Raw genomic sequence first — 17,014 nt, 5'->3', positions numbered from 1 at the left:
GGCTAAAGATACAACATTTTTAAATAACTGAAAATTGATATGTGGAATAGCACATTCTTTCAAGAATGGGCCAAGCAGGTCTGTAGAGATGGCTCAGAGGTTAAGAACACTTACAGCTTTTCTTCCAGAGGTCTCGAGTTCAATTCCCAGCAACCACATGGTGGCTCACAACCATCTGTAATACAATCTGGTGCCCTCTTCTGGCATGCAGGCAGAACATAATAAATAAATTATTCTTTTTTTAATTAATTAATTATTATGTATACACTATTCTGTCTGTGTATATGCCTGCAAGCCAGAAGAGGGCACCAGACCTCATTACAGATGGTTGTGAGCCACCATGTGGTTGCTGGGAATTGAACTCAGGACCTTTGGAAGAACAGGAAATGCTCTTAACCTCTGAGCCATCTCTCCAGCCTCCTGTTTGTTGTTTTATAATATAGTTATTTTGCTTTTCCTTATCTTATTTTTGCTTTTTTGAATTTTTAAAAAAATAACCAGGTTNTGGTTGTGAGCCACCATGTGGTTGCTGGGAATTGAACTCAGGACCTTTGGAAGAGCAGGCAGTGCTCTTAACCACTGAGCCATCTCTCCAGCCCTAAATAAATTATTCTTAAAAGATTTAAAAAAAAAAAAATGGACCGTAAATAGATGGTAGTTAAAACAACTCAAACTCAACATTCTTTCATATTACAGTTGTTGAGTGATAGAACAGTCCATTTATTGAGGAGTTACTGTGACTTCTAACCATCTTTCCATCTGATTTGATGACAGTCTCCCCTATTTCTGTATACTATTCTCAAAGATTTTTTTTTCCATGCCAAAGGCAAAGACAAAAATCAGACTGTTTATTGCAGAAATATGGTCAAGGTTCCATTTAAGGGGCCCCAGGTGAGGAGGGGCTGGACCTCTTGGCCCAAAGCTGGGCAGGGAAGATGGAGCAACAGAGGACCTCCATCTGGCCGGGTCTCAGAGCTGGGAGAGGACGCTGGAGGCCAGGCTGCAGGTGAGGCCTGTGCCATCCGGCTCCACATTCAGCGCCTTCACTACGCCATTGTCTACCACCATGGAGAACCTCTTCAGCCGGCGGTTCCCAAAGAGAGACACCAAAGAATCGCCCAGTAATAAATCTGTCTCCTTCCCAAAGGCCCCAGTTGGGTCATCCAGGAGCCGAGCCTTGCCTTTCGCCTGGTGGGCTCGACCCCACTCTTCTGTCACAAAGACGTCATTAACAGTCAGACTTGCCAACACCTGCACTCCCTTGGCCTTCAGAGCCTCAGCTTGCTCCACAAACCCAGGCAGGTGGGTCTTAGAACAGCCAGGGGTGAACGCCCCAGGAACTCCAAACAGCACACCTTTCTTGCCCTTCAACAGCTCTGCCAGGTTCACCTTCTTCCCAGGTTCCCCGTCAAATACCTCCACGGAGGGGATGGCATCTCCCACCTTGATCGGAGCCATAGCCACCGCGGCTGCTGAAGCTGCGGGCCCTGCTACGTTTCCACCCTGCTGCTTCCCGGCTTGCTCTGCCGGCCTCACACGTCCTGTTAGCCGCTTCGCGGAGCACTGCACGGAGCACCGAACTGACTCTGCCGCCCAGATCGTGTATCCCTGACTGCAACATGCCCGCCCCATTGTCGCAGCCCTCCGCCCGTCGCTAGGTCTCCAAAGAATTTTTTTTTTAAAAAGGACCAATTATAATAATGTTGGTTGGACAAGACCCTTCTTAACTTTCAGTTTTTCTAGAAGAGTTTATCTGGAAGATAACTATAGTAGGATTTATAAGCTGTTTATAGGGAGACCTGTCTCAAAATGGGCTGGTGGGGGATAAAGCAGAAAGGGGCTGGAAGATGGCTGAATAAATAAAAGGTGCTTCCTGCCAAGCCTGAATATTTGATCCTACTGGAAAATGCTGACTTTCACAAGTTGTCCTCTGACCTTTACACACATTCAACACATCCATACCCATATATATATATATGTCTGCAGACTGTAAATAAATCCAATATATCCTACGTTTTGGAAACAATTATACACATCAAAATTTGGCTCATTAGGCTCACCAGCATAAAGTTGCTCTACTAGTGAGAAAGAGCAAATCAGATTTCAGAGCTACTAAAACCTGACTTTAAAAGACTTGGTTTAGAGGCTGGAGAGATGGCTCAGCGGTTCATAGTACTAACTGCTCTTCCAGGGGTCCAGAGTTCAATTCCCAGCAACCACATGGTTGTTCACAACCATCTATAATAGGATCTGATGCCCTCTTCTGGCCTGCAGTTATACATGCAGAGCTCTCATACATAAAATATAAATAAACTTTAACCTACTTCTTAAAATCAAACCAAAATCAGGCAGCAATGGTGTATACTTTTTTAATCCCAGCACTCAGGAGACAGAGGCAGGTGAACCTTTTAAGTTCAAGACTAGCCTGATCTAAAAAGGAGTTCTAGGCCAGCCAGGGCTACACAGAGAAACCCTGTCTCAAAAAATAAAATACAAACAATAACAAAACTTACCCATTTGTGTTGGCAGATACCTGTAATCCCAGCACATGGAAAGATGAGGAGGGTGATTGTCTCAGGGTCAAGACCAGCCTGGTTGAATTTCAGTTCAACCTGAGATTTGATGAGACCCTCTTTAAAGCTAAAACATGGCTAGAGAGATGGTTCAGTGGTTAAGACCACTTGCTCTTGTAGAAGACCCAGGTTCAGTTCCCAGCCCCCACTTGACAGCAACTGTATCCTAATTCCAGGTACAGCAGATCTGAGGCCCTCTTCTGGCACCACACACACACACACACACACTCCACATACACCTATGTACATTTAGGCAAAACACTCAAAACACATAAAATAAAAATAAACCTTTATTTAAAAAGCTAAAACTCAAACAAAAAAGGAAACAAGAAACATAATTTTCAAAGTAATTGGATTAAGAGGTTCTGCTTAGTGTCTAAAGTGTAAAAGACAAAAAGTAAAAAAGTCTATAATCAGCTGATCTCAAATGATTTGTAAATTGACTTAAAAATAACACCAATACATTTATTTGTATTTGGAAATAAAGTAGTATAGATGGTAGGAAACACAAATGGATACTGTATTGTAAAACTGCGCATTTATTTTAAACATTACACAAAACCATGGCTGCTAAGAACATGGATAATTTTGAAAATTGATAGCCTGTCATTAAACAAAACACAATGAGAAAATCAAGTATATCAGTTAACATAGTGGCACATACTTTTGATCCCAGCATTTATAAAACAAACAGATCTGTGAGTTCAAAGCTAGCTTGCTCTATACATTGAGTTCAGGCCACTTAGAGGCTACATAATGAGATGCTGCCTCAAAATAATTAGTATACCTATCTCCAATGATCAAATCATCTTGTGAAGTGAAGGAGAGGGCAGTAGTGGCACACGCCTTTAATCCCTGTACTCCAGAGGCAGGTGGATCTCTGTGAGTTAGAGGCCAGCCTGGTCTAGACTGAGTTCTAGGACAGCCAGGGCTACACAGAGAAACTCTGTCTTGAAAAAAACCAAAGGAGTGTGGGGGAGGAGAGAGAAATGAAGGGGAAATTCTAAGGACTTGAGGCATACTTGATTTATAACATGATTTGTCAAATCTTTTACTCCCGACTTTAAAAATATTGGCAAAAACCGGGCATGGTGGCAAAGTCTTTAATCACAGCATTCAGGAGGCAGAGGCAGGTGGATCGCCGAGTTCAAGATCAGCCTGATCTATAGAGCAAGTTCCAGGACAGCCAGGACTACATAGAGAAACTCTGTCTTGGGGGAGAAAAAGAAAAAATACATATGCAAAAAAGGTAATATTTTATGATACTGAACTGAATGTATATCCAAGAAAAATTCTTCTTTTAATGTATCCAAGAAATCTTTGTTCCTGATTCTATTGGTATTGTTTTTGTTTTTTTGAGACAGGGTTTCTCTGTACAACTGCACTGGCTGTCCTGTAGCTCCATTTGTAGATCAGGATTACCTCCAACTCAAAGAGGTTCACTTGCCTCTGCCTCCCTAGTGCTGGGATCAAAGGTGTGCACCACCACACCCAGCTGACATGTTATCTTTGCCCCCCCCCCATTTTAAGAAATGGCAAGAGATTAAATTCAGTTAATACTGTTTTTTTTTTTTAATGTGAAAAAGACTAAGTTGAGTTTTTAAAGCAAACAAGCCCTAACATTTTGGCACTATTTCAATAATGAAGTGTCCATAATATGGTATTAGTACATAGATCTAAGCAAATCTCAAAGACTGTAGATTAGTAATTAGAACATCATGCAATGTTGATTTTAGCAAGAAACTTAACAGGTAAAAGAAGCATCTTATTACATTATAAATTCGAGTATGCAATTATAATTTACAAATTATAAAAATCCTCCCTTTTTACAGCCAGTTGTTTTGAATGGCTACATGAATGCGTAGTCAACAAGTCAAATAAACAAACACATCTACCCAAATTTACATCCCAGAATACCTAAGTAAACTGAAGACATTATGCAGATGAGTAAGTTCTATTCATTTTCGTCATCTGGGTGGTCAGGTTGCAAAGGACATGCTCTGTGAAGAAGAGAATTTAAATCACTCAAGTATCAACTCTATAAAATCAGAACATTAATAATAAAGGTCTGGCTCAAGTAACTAGAAATGAGAGAAAATTAAACTCTAATAATTAGCAAGTGTAAACAGTTCTAAGAACTAGCACAACGAAACCTTCTAACACTATTCCTTATTGCTTCATGGAATTAGCATTTTTCATTTAGGACATGTTATGAGTTTTACTTAAAAAGAGCCAGGTAGGCAGTGTATACCTGTACTCCTAGCACCTCAGGAAGCTGAGGCAGTGGGATTGCCAATAAAGAAAAAAATAGTTTGAGGCTATTCTGGTTTGCATACCAAGTATCAGGTCAGCCAGAACTATGTGATAAGACTCTGTCTCAACAAAATAAGAAACACCGGAGAGATGGCTCATCCGTTCTTTTTGTTGTTGTTTTTCAAGACAGGGTTTCTCTGTGTAACAGTCCCGGTTATCTTGGAACTTGCACTGTACACCAGGCTGGCCTCAATTGAGATCTGCCTGCCTCTGCCTCCTAAATGCTGGGATTAAAGGCGTTCGCCACCACCACCATCCAGCTCATCCAATTTTGAACAGGAGAGCAGTTTAGTTCCCAGCACATATATCAGGCAGCTCACAACTTCCTGTAACTCCAGCTCTTCTTTGGGCCTTAAACACACACACACACAAATAAATATTACAAAGTAATAAAAAATAAAAATGCATATTCTGATGTGTAACTCCTACACTGGGAGGCTGGGATAGCTTGGGCTACATAGAAAGATTCTACAAATAAATAAATGGAGGCTGGAGAGATTGCTCAGTAGTTAAGGGCACTTGCTGCTCTTATAAAGTACCCAAGTCTAGTGCTGTGAACCCATATTGGACAGTTCACAACTGCCTATAACTTCAGTTCCAAGTGAGCCAGTGCTGTCTTCTGGCCTACCCATGTACCTGAACTCAACATGCACATACCCATACACATAATTTAAATCTTTAAAATAGAAATATGATTAAGGGCTGGAGAGATGGCTCAGTGGTAAAAAGCAATGGCTGCTCTTCCAGAGGACCTGGGTTCAATTCCCATCACCCACATGAAAGCTCACAGCTGTCTATAACTTGTTTTAAAGATCTGACACCCTCACACAGACACACATGCAGGCAAAACATCAATGCATATAAAAATAAATCTTGAAAAAATATTATCACATGCATGTATAAAACTGACCCATTAAAAATATCTCATTTCCACAGCATTGATTTTAGTGTTAAGTGGATTGATAAATAGAATATAACCTGTTAATAAGTTTCATGATATACAAAGTAAAAAAAAAATCCATTTAAGTAGAGAAAAAATAGCAAGCAAATTGCCATATTCTTTGGACTACATGGACATATTCTTTAAAAATAACCCCCAAATCATTTGGTAAGCTATGATAATCACAACATTTGAATAAAGGTATATTAATATCAATACAAAGCCATTCTGTACTTATCATTCTTTTTATAGTCATTAAAAACTTTATCACAATTTTATTTTAGAGTTGAGAAACTTTAGTAGTATCTACTCTAAAATCCTTTGTTTCCAAATGAGATCCAGTGAGCCCGAATGGCCATAGACCCGATACTAAAAGAAGGAAGCTATAACAAAGTATTCAGCCTTGGTATGAGATTACCCCTGCTTCATGTACTAATAGATTATGAGAAGGTCTTCACTGTGTTTTACTGGAAATCAAGATAAGTTAACAAATCATGACCCAAACATCCATTTTGCAGGGGTCTGAATTTCATTAGGCATAATAGTTATGTTCAAGATTTATTCTGGGCGGTGGTGGTGCATGCCTTTAATTCCAGCACTCGGGAGGCAGAAGCAAGAGGATCTTTGTGAGTTGGAGGCCAGCCTGGTCTACAAGAGCTAGTTCCAGGACAGGCTCCAAAGCTACAGAGAAACTCTGTCTCGAAAAAACAAAAACAAAAGCAAAAGATTTATGTAAACGAGGCTAAAGAGACTTCTTGATAGTTAAAATGCTTGCAAAGCAAACATAAAGACCTGAGTTCCATCCCCTTAGCATCTACGTTAAAGAGCTGGGCACAATGCCATATGCCTGCAATCTCAGTGCTGGGGAGGCAGAGACAGGAGGATTTGAGACTCATTGGTCAGCTAGTCTAGTCAGGTAAAATCAGCATGCTCCAGGTGATTGAGAAAGACATTCGAAGCCAGGCTCAAATGGAGGAACATGCTTCTAATCCTAGCACCTGAAAGACAAAGGCAGGTGGATCTCTGAATTCAAGGCTATGCTTGCTGTACTGATCACAAGTCAAGGTAAGAACTAGCCTACAGCTGCATCATAGATAAATGAATAAAGAAAACTTGGCACATATACACAATGGAATTTTATTTAGCTATAAAGAAGAATGAAATTACATTTAGAGGCCAGAGAAATGGCTCTGTGGTTAAGAGCACTTACTGCTCTTGCAGAGGACAGGAGTTCATATCCAGCACCACATAGGACAGAGTATCCTAATGACCTCTTCCGGTCTCTGTGGGTACGCATACACATGTACATACATGCATAAAAAAATTTTAAATTTTTAATAAAATCTTTGAAAAAATTGGTATTTCCAAGAAAATGGATTAAACTAGAGATCATGTTACATCCAATAACCAATACTTTGAAAGACAAATACTGAATATTCTCTTTCATACACAGAATTTAAATTTAAATATATTTGTACATACATATGTATGTGTATGAAGAACATCAAGATAGAAAAGGGACTATGAGATGAGGGCACAGTGTAAGAGCGGAGAAAGGAACTAGATAGATGTGATGAAATTCAGAAGCAAGGAAGAGAAAGGAGATGTGCAAAAAGGTTAAGTCAGTACAGGGAAACAAATAAGAACGAAGCATAATAGAGCGTGAAAATGACAATGGGGGCCATTGGATAGTGCAGTGGGTAAAGGCACTTGGCACCTGACAACCCAATGGTGGAAGGAAAGAACCGACTCCTGAAACTTTTCTCTGGCCTTCGAAGAGGCACAAGCACATCACATACACACATACACACACACACACACTCACACACATTTTAAGTGGGGGAGGGATTGATTTTTATTATTTTTGTTTGTTTTTTAACTGTAGGCAGTTTTTTTTTAATTTATTATTATTTTATGTTCATTGGTGTGAGGGTCAGATGCCCTGGAACTGGAGTTAGACAGTTCTGAGCTGCCATGTGGGTGCTGGGAATTGAACTCAGGACCTCTGGAAGAGCAGTCGGTGCTCTTAACTGGTGAGCCATCCAGCCTTGTTTGTTTTTTGAGACAGGGTTTTACTGTGTTGTGTAGCCCTGGCTTTTCTGGATCTGTCTGTAGACCAGGCTGGCCTCGAACTCAGAGAGATCTGCCTGCCTCTGTTTCCTTAGTGCTGGGATCAAAAGTGTGCATCACCACTGCCCAGCTTATTAAGTTTTAAAGTGTCAAATAAAACCCACTGCCTTGGATGCATAACTAAAATATATATATATTTTAGGGCTGGAGAGATAGCTCGGAGGTTAAGAGAACTGACTGCTGTTCTGAAGGTCCTGAGTTCAAGTCCGAGCAACCACATGATGGCTCAAACCCATTATAATGAGATCTGGTGCCCAGAACACTATATACACAATAAATTTGAAATATATATTTTAGAGAAATGAAAGAAAAAGAAAATGCAAAGCCATTGTGACTAAATTGAAGTCAAAGCCTAGAAAAGAAGGCCAAGGAGATGGCTCAGCAGGTAAAGGTGCTTGCCACCAAGCTGATGGCCTGAGTTCAATGGCAGAAGCAAATCAACTCCTGCAGAGTGTCCTCTGGATGCCATACATGTGCCATGGCACATGCCTGCATGCATGTGCACACACCCGCACGCACACACACATCATACTAAATGTAACTTTTAGAAAATGACTAAAAAGGGAAAAACATTCGTGCAAATAGTTCTATGTGCAAAAGGAGCTTGCCCAGCTTTGGGGCAAAAACAAGGTTATAAGGAATAACCATAGCAGAATGTGAATTCAGAAGTTCACATTCCTTCTGATATATTAATTTACTGTTTCAATAAAGGAATAATCACAGTTCTCTAAAACAATGGCAGATCTACAAACGTGGCTTAAAAATAGTGTCAACCTGTAGAATCTAGCTTTTGTTGTTTTGAGTTTTCTTTTTTTCTTTTTCTTTTTTTTTGGTTTTTCGAGACAGGGTTTCTCTGTGGCTTTGGAGCCTGTCCTGGAACTAGCTCTGTAGACCAGGCTGGCCTCGAACTCACAGAGATCTGCCTGCCTCTGCCTCCTGAGTGCTGGGATTAAAGGCGTGCACCACCATCGCCCAGCTTTGAGTTTTCTTGTTTAGTTGTTTTGCTCTGAAGTAAACCCAGGGATATATGCTAGACAAGGACTCTACCACAGAATTATATCATTATCACTTGTTTTGGGTTTTTGAGACAGTCTCACTATGTACTCTGGGATAGCTTGAACTCATGATCTGTCTCAATGTAATGAAAGCATGTGCCTGACTATTGCTGATTTATATTATACTATAGATTAAACTTGCCTATGAAACTATATAATTTCTCTCCATGTGATGAAAGTCATTTTTTGTCTGGTTTTCATTTGTTTAGAGACAGGGTCTCAGCTAACCCAGACTGACCTGTGTAGCTTTTGAGTATATATGTAAGAGTGATGAGTTGTGGAGAGATGGTGTAGAAGCCAAGAACACTTACTGCATCCTTAAAGAGGACATAGTTCCTTTCTTAGCACCTCTATCAGGTGCATCACAAACACCTGTAGTTCCAGTTCCAGGGGATCTGTGCCCTCCAGCCTTCATAAGTACCTGCACATATGTGGTAAACATAAACTCACACAGGCACATACATATATGCATAAATAAAAATATCTGGGTTTTTTTTTAATTACTAGCTGAACATGGTATAAAATGCCTATCAATACATTATGTTTATGGAGTGTTAAGAGGTTGAACCAAGGGCCTTGTGCTGACAAGCCTTCTGTCACTGAGGTACATGTCCAGGCCCAGTGCATAGCTACAATCTCATCATTATAGAGGCCAAGACAGGAGGATAGAGTACAAGGCTCTAGCTACAGAGTGATTTCAAAGCAAGAGTGGGTTACTAGGTAGAGGGGATTACTCAGGAAGTATATTCAAATCCATCCTTGTCAGTTACTATACAAAAAGCTAAATGCAACCAAATATGGTGGTTCACACTTCTAACCCATAACCAGAGAGCAGCGAGGTTAAGGTAGAAGGGTTGCCACTTGTTCAAGGTTAGCCTGGGCTGCAGAGTGAAACCATCTCAAAAAAAAAAAAAAAAAAAGCAAGAAAGAGAGCTGGGTAGTGGTGGCACAGACTTTTAATCCCAGCACTACAGACAGAAGGATATCTGAGTTCCAGGCCGGCTTGGTCTACAGAGCAAGTTCCCAGTTAGCCAGGGCTATAAAAAGAAACCTTGCCTCAAAACAAAAACAAAAAAAAATACACACACACACAGAGTTAAATGACTAATAGTACAGAGGTAGAGCTTGCCTAATGCTTACAAGTTCCAGAGTTCAATTTGTAGCACAGAGAGAATGGCAATGGAGAGAAGAGAATTTACAGTAGTTTTCTTATACTTCCTTCCAAAATACATGTAAAATCTGAAATATTTTCTTATTTCCTAATTACTTTACAAGCTCTGTGGTTTAGTGAACCATAAAGAATACTGAATCTCCATTCCACACTGCACACTTTTTCTCTAGAGCAAAGTGAAATTATTTTCAAGGTGGATTTTTAATGATCCATATTTCATAAACCACATGCAATGAAATCATTAACCAGTATTCAGCATTGTCTTTCTCTGTTGTTATATGTGAAACTCCAGATTTAAGATTAGTATTCACCATCTAATTAACCCTTGAGATGATCTTCAAGGCAGTCCAGTCTGAGCTTCTTGGGATTTTCTGTTTTACTAAAACCAGTGGGATGAGTAGATGTGAAGACCTGGTTGTTTTCCTTGTAACACTGGATTTGCAGGTGCCACTTGGTCCAATATTAGGTGTGATCTGGTCTGAGGCTCTTAACGGATAAGACACAGAAAGGTAAGCAAGACTCCAAGGAGATTGGTTATAGCTTTTAGGGAGTTGCTGGAGGATTCCACAGTGGAGTCATCAGGGCCCTCAGTTTCATAGTAGGTAGGGCCTGCTGTGCTGGTTACAGGGACAAATGACTCAACCTGCATGGGGAGGACTACAAGGAGCAATAGTCCCAAACAGAGTCTGACCGCCATCCTCTCACCCTCGATGGTCAGGGTGCCAAGTGTCCAGCTTGCTGCTTGTCGAGCTGGAATTTCTCTAGGCTTTTGGCTGGTGTGGAGATTTCAAACCAGGTCTTACTTTCATGAAGACATCACAATGGCAGTGTCATGGTGCCACACCCTCTCTTTCTACACCCAAGTGCTTTTTTTTTGTTTAGTTTTTTGAAGCAGGATCTTAGATAGTTCAGATTAGCCTCAATCTCACAAATAATTTCCTTTAGAATTAAAACACTTTTTTAAAATTTATTATACAACATTCTGCTTCCATGCGTGCCCACACACCAGATGAGGGCACCAGATCTCATTACAGATGGCTGTTAACCACCATGTGGTTGCTGGGAATTGAACTCAGGACCTCTGGAAGATCAGTCAATGCTCTTAACCTTTGAGCCATCTCTCCAGCCCCAGAATTAAAACACTTTTAAAAAGGGAATAGTAGGCAAGACATGGAGGTATGCAACTTTAATCCCAGCACTCAGGAGGCAGAGACAAGTGCATCTCTGTGAGTTCCAAGACAGCCTGGTCTACATAGTGAGTTCTTGGCCAGCCAAGGCTACATAGTAAGATCCTGTCTCAAAAAAAACAAACAAAAATTAAAAAGTACGGGCATTGAAATGGCTCAGCTGATAAAAGTGCTTGCTCGTCATTTGAATCTGGACACCTGAGTTTAATTCCTGACACCCATGTAGAGGTGGAAAGAGAACTGACTCCTGAAAGTTGTCCTCTGCCCCAGCCTCCATGTGTGTCCCTTGGCTTCAATACTTATAAACCTATAAAAATTCAAATACTTTTTTTTTTTTTACCAATTTTTTAAATTTTTTACGTGCAGAGTAATGAAGCTAATGCCTCAAACATGCTAAGTTTTCTACACTGAGAGCTACATTCCCAGCCCCCACCCTCTTTTTGTTTCAAGACAGAGAGAATTTGTCTGTGTAGCGATGGCTGTCCTGGAACTCACTGTGTAGACCAGGCTAGTTTAGAACTTACAAAGCTCCACCTGCCTCTGCATCCCTAGTGCTGGGATTCAAAGCATGAGCTACTATGCCTGTTTTTGTTTTCGTTTTTTGTGATTCTTACTAAAGTGATAGATGTTGATTGTTAGAAATTGGTAGTATGTAGCATGAGATAAGATTTTTATCCAGATATATAATTATTGTTATATTTTTATAGTGTGTATGTGTGTCTTGCAAAGTAGATTATACTTTTTAAAAAATATTTTTTACTTTTATATATATCTATTTTATAGATACATGTATATTTGTGCCCAGCTGTATGTATGTATATCACATGTTGCAGGAACCCAAATAGGTCAGAAGAGGTATCAGAACCCCCTAGAACTGGAGTTACACACAGTTGTGAGCTGCCATGTAGGTGCTGGGAACCAAACCTGAATCCTCTGCAAGAGCAGTACATGTTCTTAAAGGCCAAGCCATCTCTCTAGTCCCAAATATTATACTTTTTCATCCAGAATTTGAGCTCAACATTTATCACTAGCATTCTCATTCATTAATCTTAAAAACAAGCTGGCATGGTGTTGCCTTTAATCCTGGCATTCAGAAGGCAGATGTCTGAGATGTATGCGTAGTCTACATAGTGAATTCCAGGACAGCCAGAGCTACATAAGAGTCCCTGTCTCAAAAAACCAAAAAATAATTTTAAAAACTCCAGTCCCAGTTTGAAGAATTCTTAAGGATTTATAGAGAATATATAAATATATACTATATATTATTGTCTGTATACTAAATATATATATATTTCTATAGAGAGTTATTTCTGATTCCTTTCTCTATGTTAATTGTATATTTCTTGTGAAAGTTCAACGTATAGTATTACTACTTGTTTTGGTACTGGAGACTAAACCTAGCACTGCATGCACACTGAGTATCGGACTTACAGTGAGCTATACACAGTAATAATTTTGTGGGGTATAAGGAGCTTAATGGAATTCACTAGATGAACTGACATAGAAGTTTCTTTTTGGAAAAAAAGAAAAACAGGCAGAAAAAAAAGCAAGGAAAATGCGGGAAGAGAGGGAATGAGGAAGGCAGGCAGACTATAAAGTGTGGTAGCGCATGCCTCTCAGCACTTAGCAGGCTGAGGCAGGAGGATTACAAGAACTTCAAGTCTATCCTGGGCTACACACAGAGACTGTCTCAAAAAACAAAACAAGGCTGGTAATGGTGGTGCACACCTTTAATCCCAACACTTGGGAGATAGAGGCAGGTGGATCTCTGTGAGTTTAAGGCCAGCCTGGTCTACAGAGTGAGTTTCAAGACAGCCAGGGCTGTTAAACAAAGAAACTCTGACTTAAAGACAAAAAAAAAAAAAAAAGCATAAACAAAAACAAAACTGTAGAGGAATAATAAATTTACTTACTCTTTAGAGTAAGTAAAAATTAATTTTTGAGAGGCATTTGAAATTTTAGGGCAACATAAAAATTATTAGAAGTTAAAGCATAGTTTTCTTTTCTTATTGGCTTGAAAAGAAACTTCAAAATTTCTCACGATCCCTTTTGTTTTTTATTTGTAGGGGATATTTTCTGTCTTCCAGAGCATACTTACTTTCTTTTCGATGTTCCTAAGCCACTGCATCCTGCTTCCTCAGGAACCTGGTTCTCTTTTTCAGGATCTTTAGGAGACAGCCTGAAGAATTCTCCAATGCCTTTTTGCCACTTTGGAGTTGGGCGCACACAAACTGGATTCCCTCCTGCATACTTATTTTCAGCTATAAAACAGAAACAGATTTAAATAAAATTAGATGTAATTGTCTTTCTTTAATATCAGATTTCTAGAGGCATTAAGTAATATAACATCCGTCTTGAATTAGAAAATGAAGGTTGGAGTGATGTTCAGTGGTAAAGAACCCTGGAGTATTCTAGTAAAGAATACTAGAGTGGGCCTGGAGAGACGGCTCAGTGGTTAAGAGTGTTGCCTGCTCTTCCAAAGGTCTTGAGTTCAATTCCCAGCAACCACATGGTGGCTCACAACCATCTGTAATAAGGTCTGGTGCCCTCTTCTGACCTTTAGGCATACATGCAGACAGAATATTGTATACATAATAAATAAATATTTTTAAAAAAATGAATACTAGAGTTTGAGCTGGAGAGAACTGAGTTCCACAAATTATCCTCATATGTGCGTAATAGTGTGCAAATCCGTGCATATATGAACATACACACAAACACACAGACAATATAAATATAACAATAAAAGTAATTTGGAATGAGAATACTATAATTTCATATATTTTTGACATTAAAAATACAAATCTATGGGGGCTGGAGAGATGGCTCAGAGGTTAAGAGCATTGCCTGTTCTTCCAAAGGTCCTGAGTTCAATTCCCAGCAACCACATGGTGGCTCACAACCATCTGTAATGGGGTCTGGTGCCCTCTTCTGGCCTGCAGGCATNAACCATCTGTAATGGGGTCTGGTGCCCTCTTCTGGCCTGCAGGCATACAAACAGACAGAATATTGTAAACATAATAAATAAATATTAAAAAAAATACAAATCTATGACCATTTTTATGTTAATGGGTGGGGTGAGTCAGTATTTCATATACAAGCATGTGCCACTATACCAAGCCACTTGTTGTTTAGTTGATTATTTTTGTGTTGCTAGTACCCCCTGGCACACCTGGTACTCACTTGGTAGCCCAGGCTGGCTCTGAATATACGGTAGTCCTGCCCCACTTCCAGAGCACTTAGGATTAGAGTCATGCACGTCTTTGCCAGGCTGTTTAACATATATTAAGGACCTATTCAATTAGCCCTAGTGATTAAGCAGTAGGCCAGACAATGAGAGGTGGCCTTGAAAGAATTTACCCTAGTTGTACAAAATATAAGACATTCTGAATAATTTAATCTGCTTTCAAAAATTTTGTTTACTATCTTATCTGAAGAGGTGGAAATAGTAAATATTTCCTAATGAGATCTTTAGATTTGGTGGAAATTGAGGGCTGAGTATGGTGTAGTACATGCCCATAATCCTAGCACTCCAGAGACCGAGGCAGGAGAGAATTACAGCCAGTCTGGCTAAATACACATAAAGGGCCTATCTCAAATAAATAATGGTGTGTGGTGGGGAGGAATATGGGTTGGGTTGGCATAAAAACCATGAATTATTGGGTATGGTGGCTAACTCCTGCAATCCTACTCACTCAGAAGTCTAAATCGGGAGGGCTTTAACAGCAGCCTGGGCAACAAACCAAGGATCCCATCTCAAAAAAAAAAAAAAAAAAAAAAAAAAAAAAAAAGCAGGTTGTGGTAGTACATACCTGTACATACCAGCAATCGGGAGAGAGAGAAGAGGGGAATGGGTTGTGGATGTGGCTCAGTAGAGTTGCCTAGCATGCACAAAGCCCTGGGTTAGATCACCAGCACAAAATAAACCTGGCATCCCAGAATTGGGGTGGTAGAGGCAGAAGGATCAGAAAGAGGGCAGAAGGATCTGAAGTTCAAGGTTATTCTCTGTACTAGAGATTGGGCTACATGAGACCTTGGAAGAAGGAGGAGGGAGGGAAAGAGGGAGAAGGAAAGGGAGGAGGGTGGAAGAGAAGGACAGGCGGGAAGAAAAGGGGCACAGAGGGGGAGGAAGGGAGAAATACAAACAGAAGCAAAAGGATAATTGTATTGGGACAGTGTGGTTGAAGATGTAGCTCAGCTGTAGAGCACTCGTCCAACATGGGCAAGGGCCAGGGTTCAGTTCCCAGAAAGTTCATAGGCAGTTGGATAGACAAGCAGTACACACACACACACACACACACACACACACACACACACACGCACACACACACCTACAAATAATGTGGCAGTACTGTCAACTGTCACTCTAAATGTAATGAGGAGAAACTTAAGTAGCCTCCAAGAAAATAGTAATGGTTAATATTAAAAAAAAAAAACTAAACACCATTTAAAAGTAAAATAGGTTTAAAAATAAACCTCCCCTCATACGCCTAACCAATCCTGTTGAAAGACCAAGGCCCCCTTAGAGGGCAAGGAAGAAATTTAGGAGTGAGGATGACAAGGGAAACAAATTCCAGAGGAAGATTAAATAAAAATGAATTCACAGAGGTCAGGGCCTCACAATTCGGGACTGCTATGCCAGGCCTGAGCTCCTTTCGGGGTTTTATTTTACTTCCTAAGCTTCCAGGACCGTTCCTACCTTTTCTCGACGAGCACGATGAAGAATTGGTGACAAAGGTGGAGGAGCCAAGCACCTTCCTGGGGGCTCGAGAAGCCACCACTGCAAAGAGAGGTAAAGGGGAGCAATCAGAAGAGGCTGTAGAGCTCGGACCCCCGACCTTTGTTATATCAGTCCCAGCCTAGCGGAGAGCAGGGTGATGCACAGCAGCAAAACGGTCTTGCCAGGCCTCCGCAGCTTCCTCGAGGTGTGGGCCTGGAGCCTGATTCCTAGCTCGATGTGGGGGTGGGGTGGATAGCCACGGAGGCTCCATACTAGGGACAGGCGGCCTAGGGAACCCCATAACCCCCATGCTGCATCCCTTTACCTTTTCTGTAGGCTCCCGGGACGTAGTTTGCTTTGGTCCGCACCATGTTCACTCAGCAAGAGACAGTTCGCACCAACGCCCCAGCTGCGGATGTCTTAACTGAACAAGAACCCGAAAATGACGTTCCCGCCACAGTTTAAAAGGGTCTCTTTCCCGCGCGCTCCAAGCTCTTGAGAATCGTGACTCTTATTGGTTCCGCGCTTTCACCCTGAACCAATTGGCAGCTTCCAGCGAATGACAGCCTTTCTGTCCAGGCTTTGCTGGCCAGTCCATCAGCCCCAGGGTCGTGATTCATGCCCACTCGTGGTGGGCGGAGCCAGGACGCTCCAGGGGAGCGCCAAGTGTGGGTGCAGAGGTAGGTTGTGAACTAACTAGCCAAGTGAGTTGGCTTATAAAATAAAACCTAGTAAAGATAGGAATTGCAATATTTCTTCAAAAGTTATCACAGAGTTAAATCCATGGTGATTAAACCCTGAAAATTAAAATTAAGTGGACTTTTCGATGCAAATCAAAGCTAAAGTTTAATATCCTAAGGGTGAACTCTGCCATGTTTTAACTTTCTGAGGTGGGAGAAATGAAAATGCAACTTAGGTTTTTACA

At 40.8% G+C, this 17,014-nt stretch overlaps 2 protein-coding genes across 3 annotated transcripts; both read right to left on the bottom strand.

Moving 5' to 3' along the window:
• Window positions 1-577: 577 nt before the first annotated feature.
• On the bottom strand, window positions 578-2,486 carry LOC126507505 (peroxiredoxin-5, mitochondrial-like). Its single transcript, XM_050152010.1, has one exon. It carries the CDS (start codon window positions 1,630-1,632, stop codon window positions 970-972), a length of 663 nt encoding a protein of 220 aa, XP_050007967.1. The 5' UTR covers window positions 1,633-2,486; the 3' UTR covers window positions 578-969.
• A 359-nt stretch (window positions 2,487-2,845) lies between these two features.
• Window positions 2,846-16,639, bottom strand: Pclaf (PCNA clamp associated factor). Of its 2 annotated transcripts, none has more exons than XM_050152012.1 (4): window positions 16,415-16,610; window positions 16,069-16,149; window positions 13,468-13,630; window positions 2,846-4,573 (listed from the first exon to the last, which is right to left on the bottom strand). In XM_050152012.1, exons 1-4 carry the CDS (start codon window positions 16,458-16,460, stop codon window positions 4,528-4,530), a joined length of 336 nt encoding a protein of 111 aa, XP_050007969.1. In that variant the 5' UTR covers window positions 16,461-16,610; the 3' UTR covers window positions 2,846-4,527. The 2 variants fall into 2 exon arrangements, with proteins under 2 accessions (XP_050007969.1, XP_050007968.1); XM_050152011.1 differs by lacking the exon at window positions 2,846-4,573 and adding an exon at window positions 4,591-10,668 and having other exon boundaries at window positions 16,415-16,639.
• Window positions 16,640-17,014: the final 375 nt, after the last annotated feature.

The sequence above is a fragment of the Alexandromys fortis genome, unplaced genomic scaffold (genome assembly GCF_014885135.2).
Source record: "Alexandromys fortis isolate MF-2015 unplaced genomic scaffold, M_Fortis_MF-2015_v1.1 scaffold_70, whole genome shotgun sequence".
Taxonomy (NCBI): domain Eukaryota; kingdom Metazoa; phylum Chordata; class Mammalia; order Rodentia; family Cricetidae; genus Alexandromys; species Alexandromys fortis.
The sequence above is the reverse complement of the archived record's forward strand: the minus strand, read 5'-3'. Positions and strand labels throughout refer to the sequence as shown.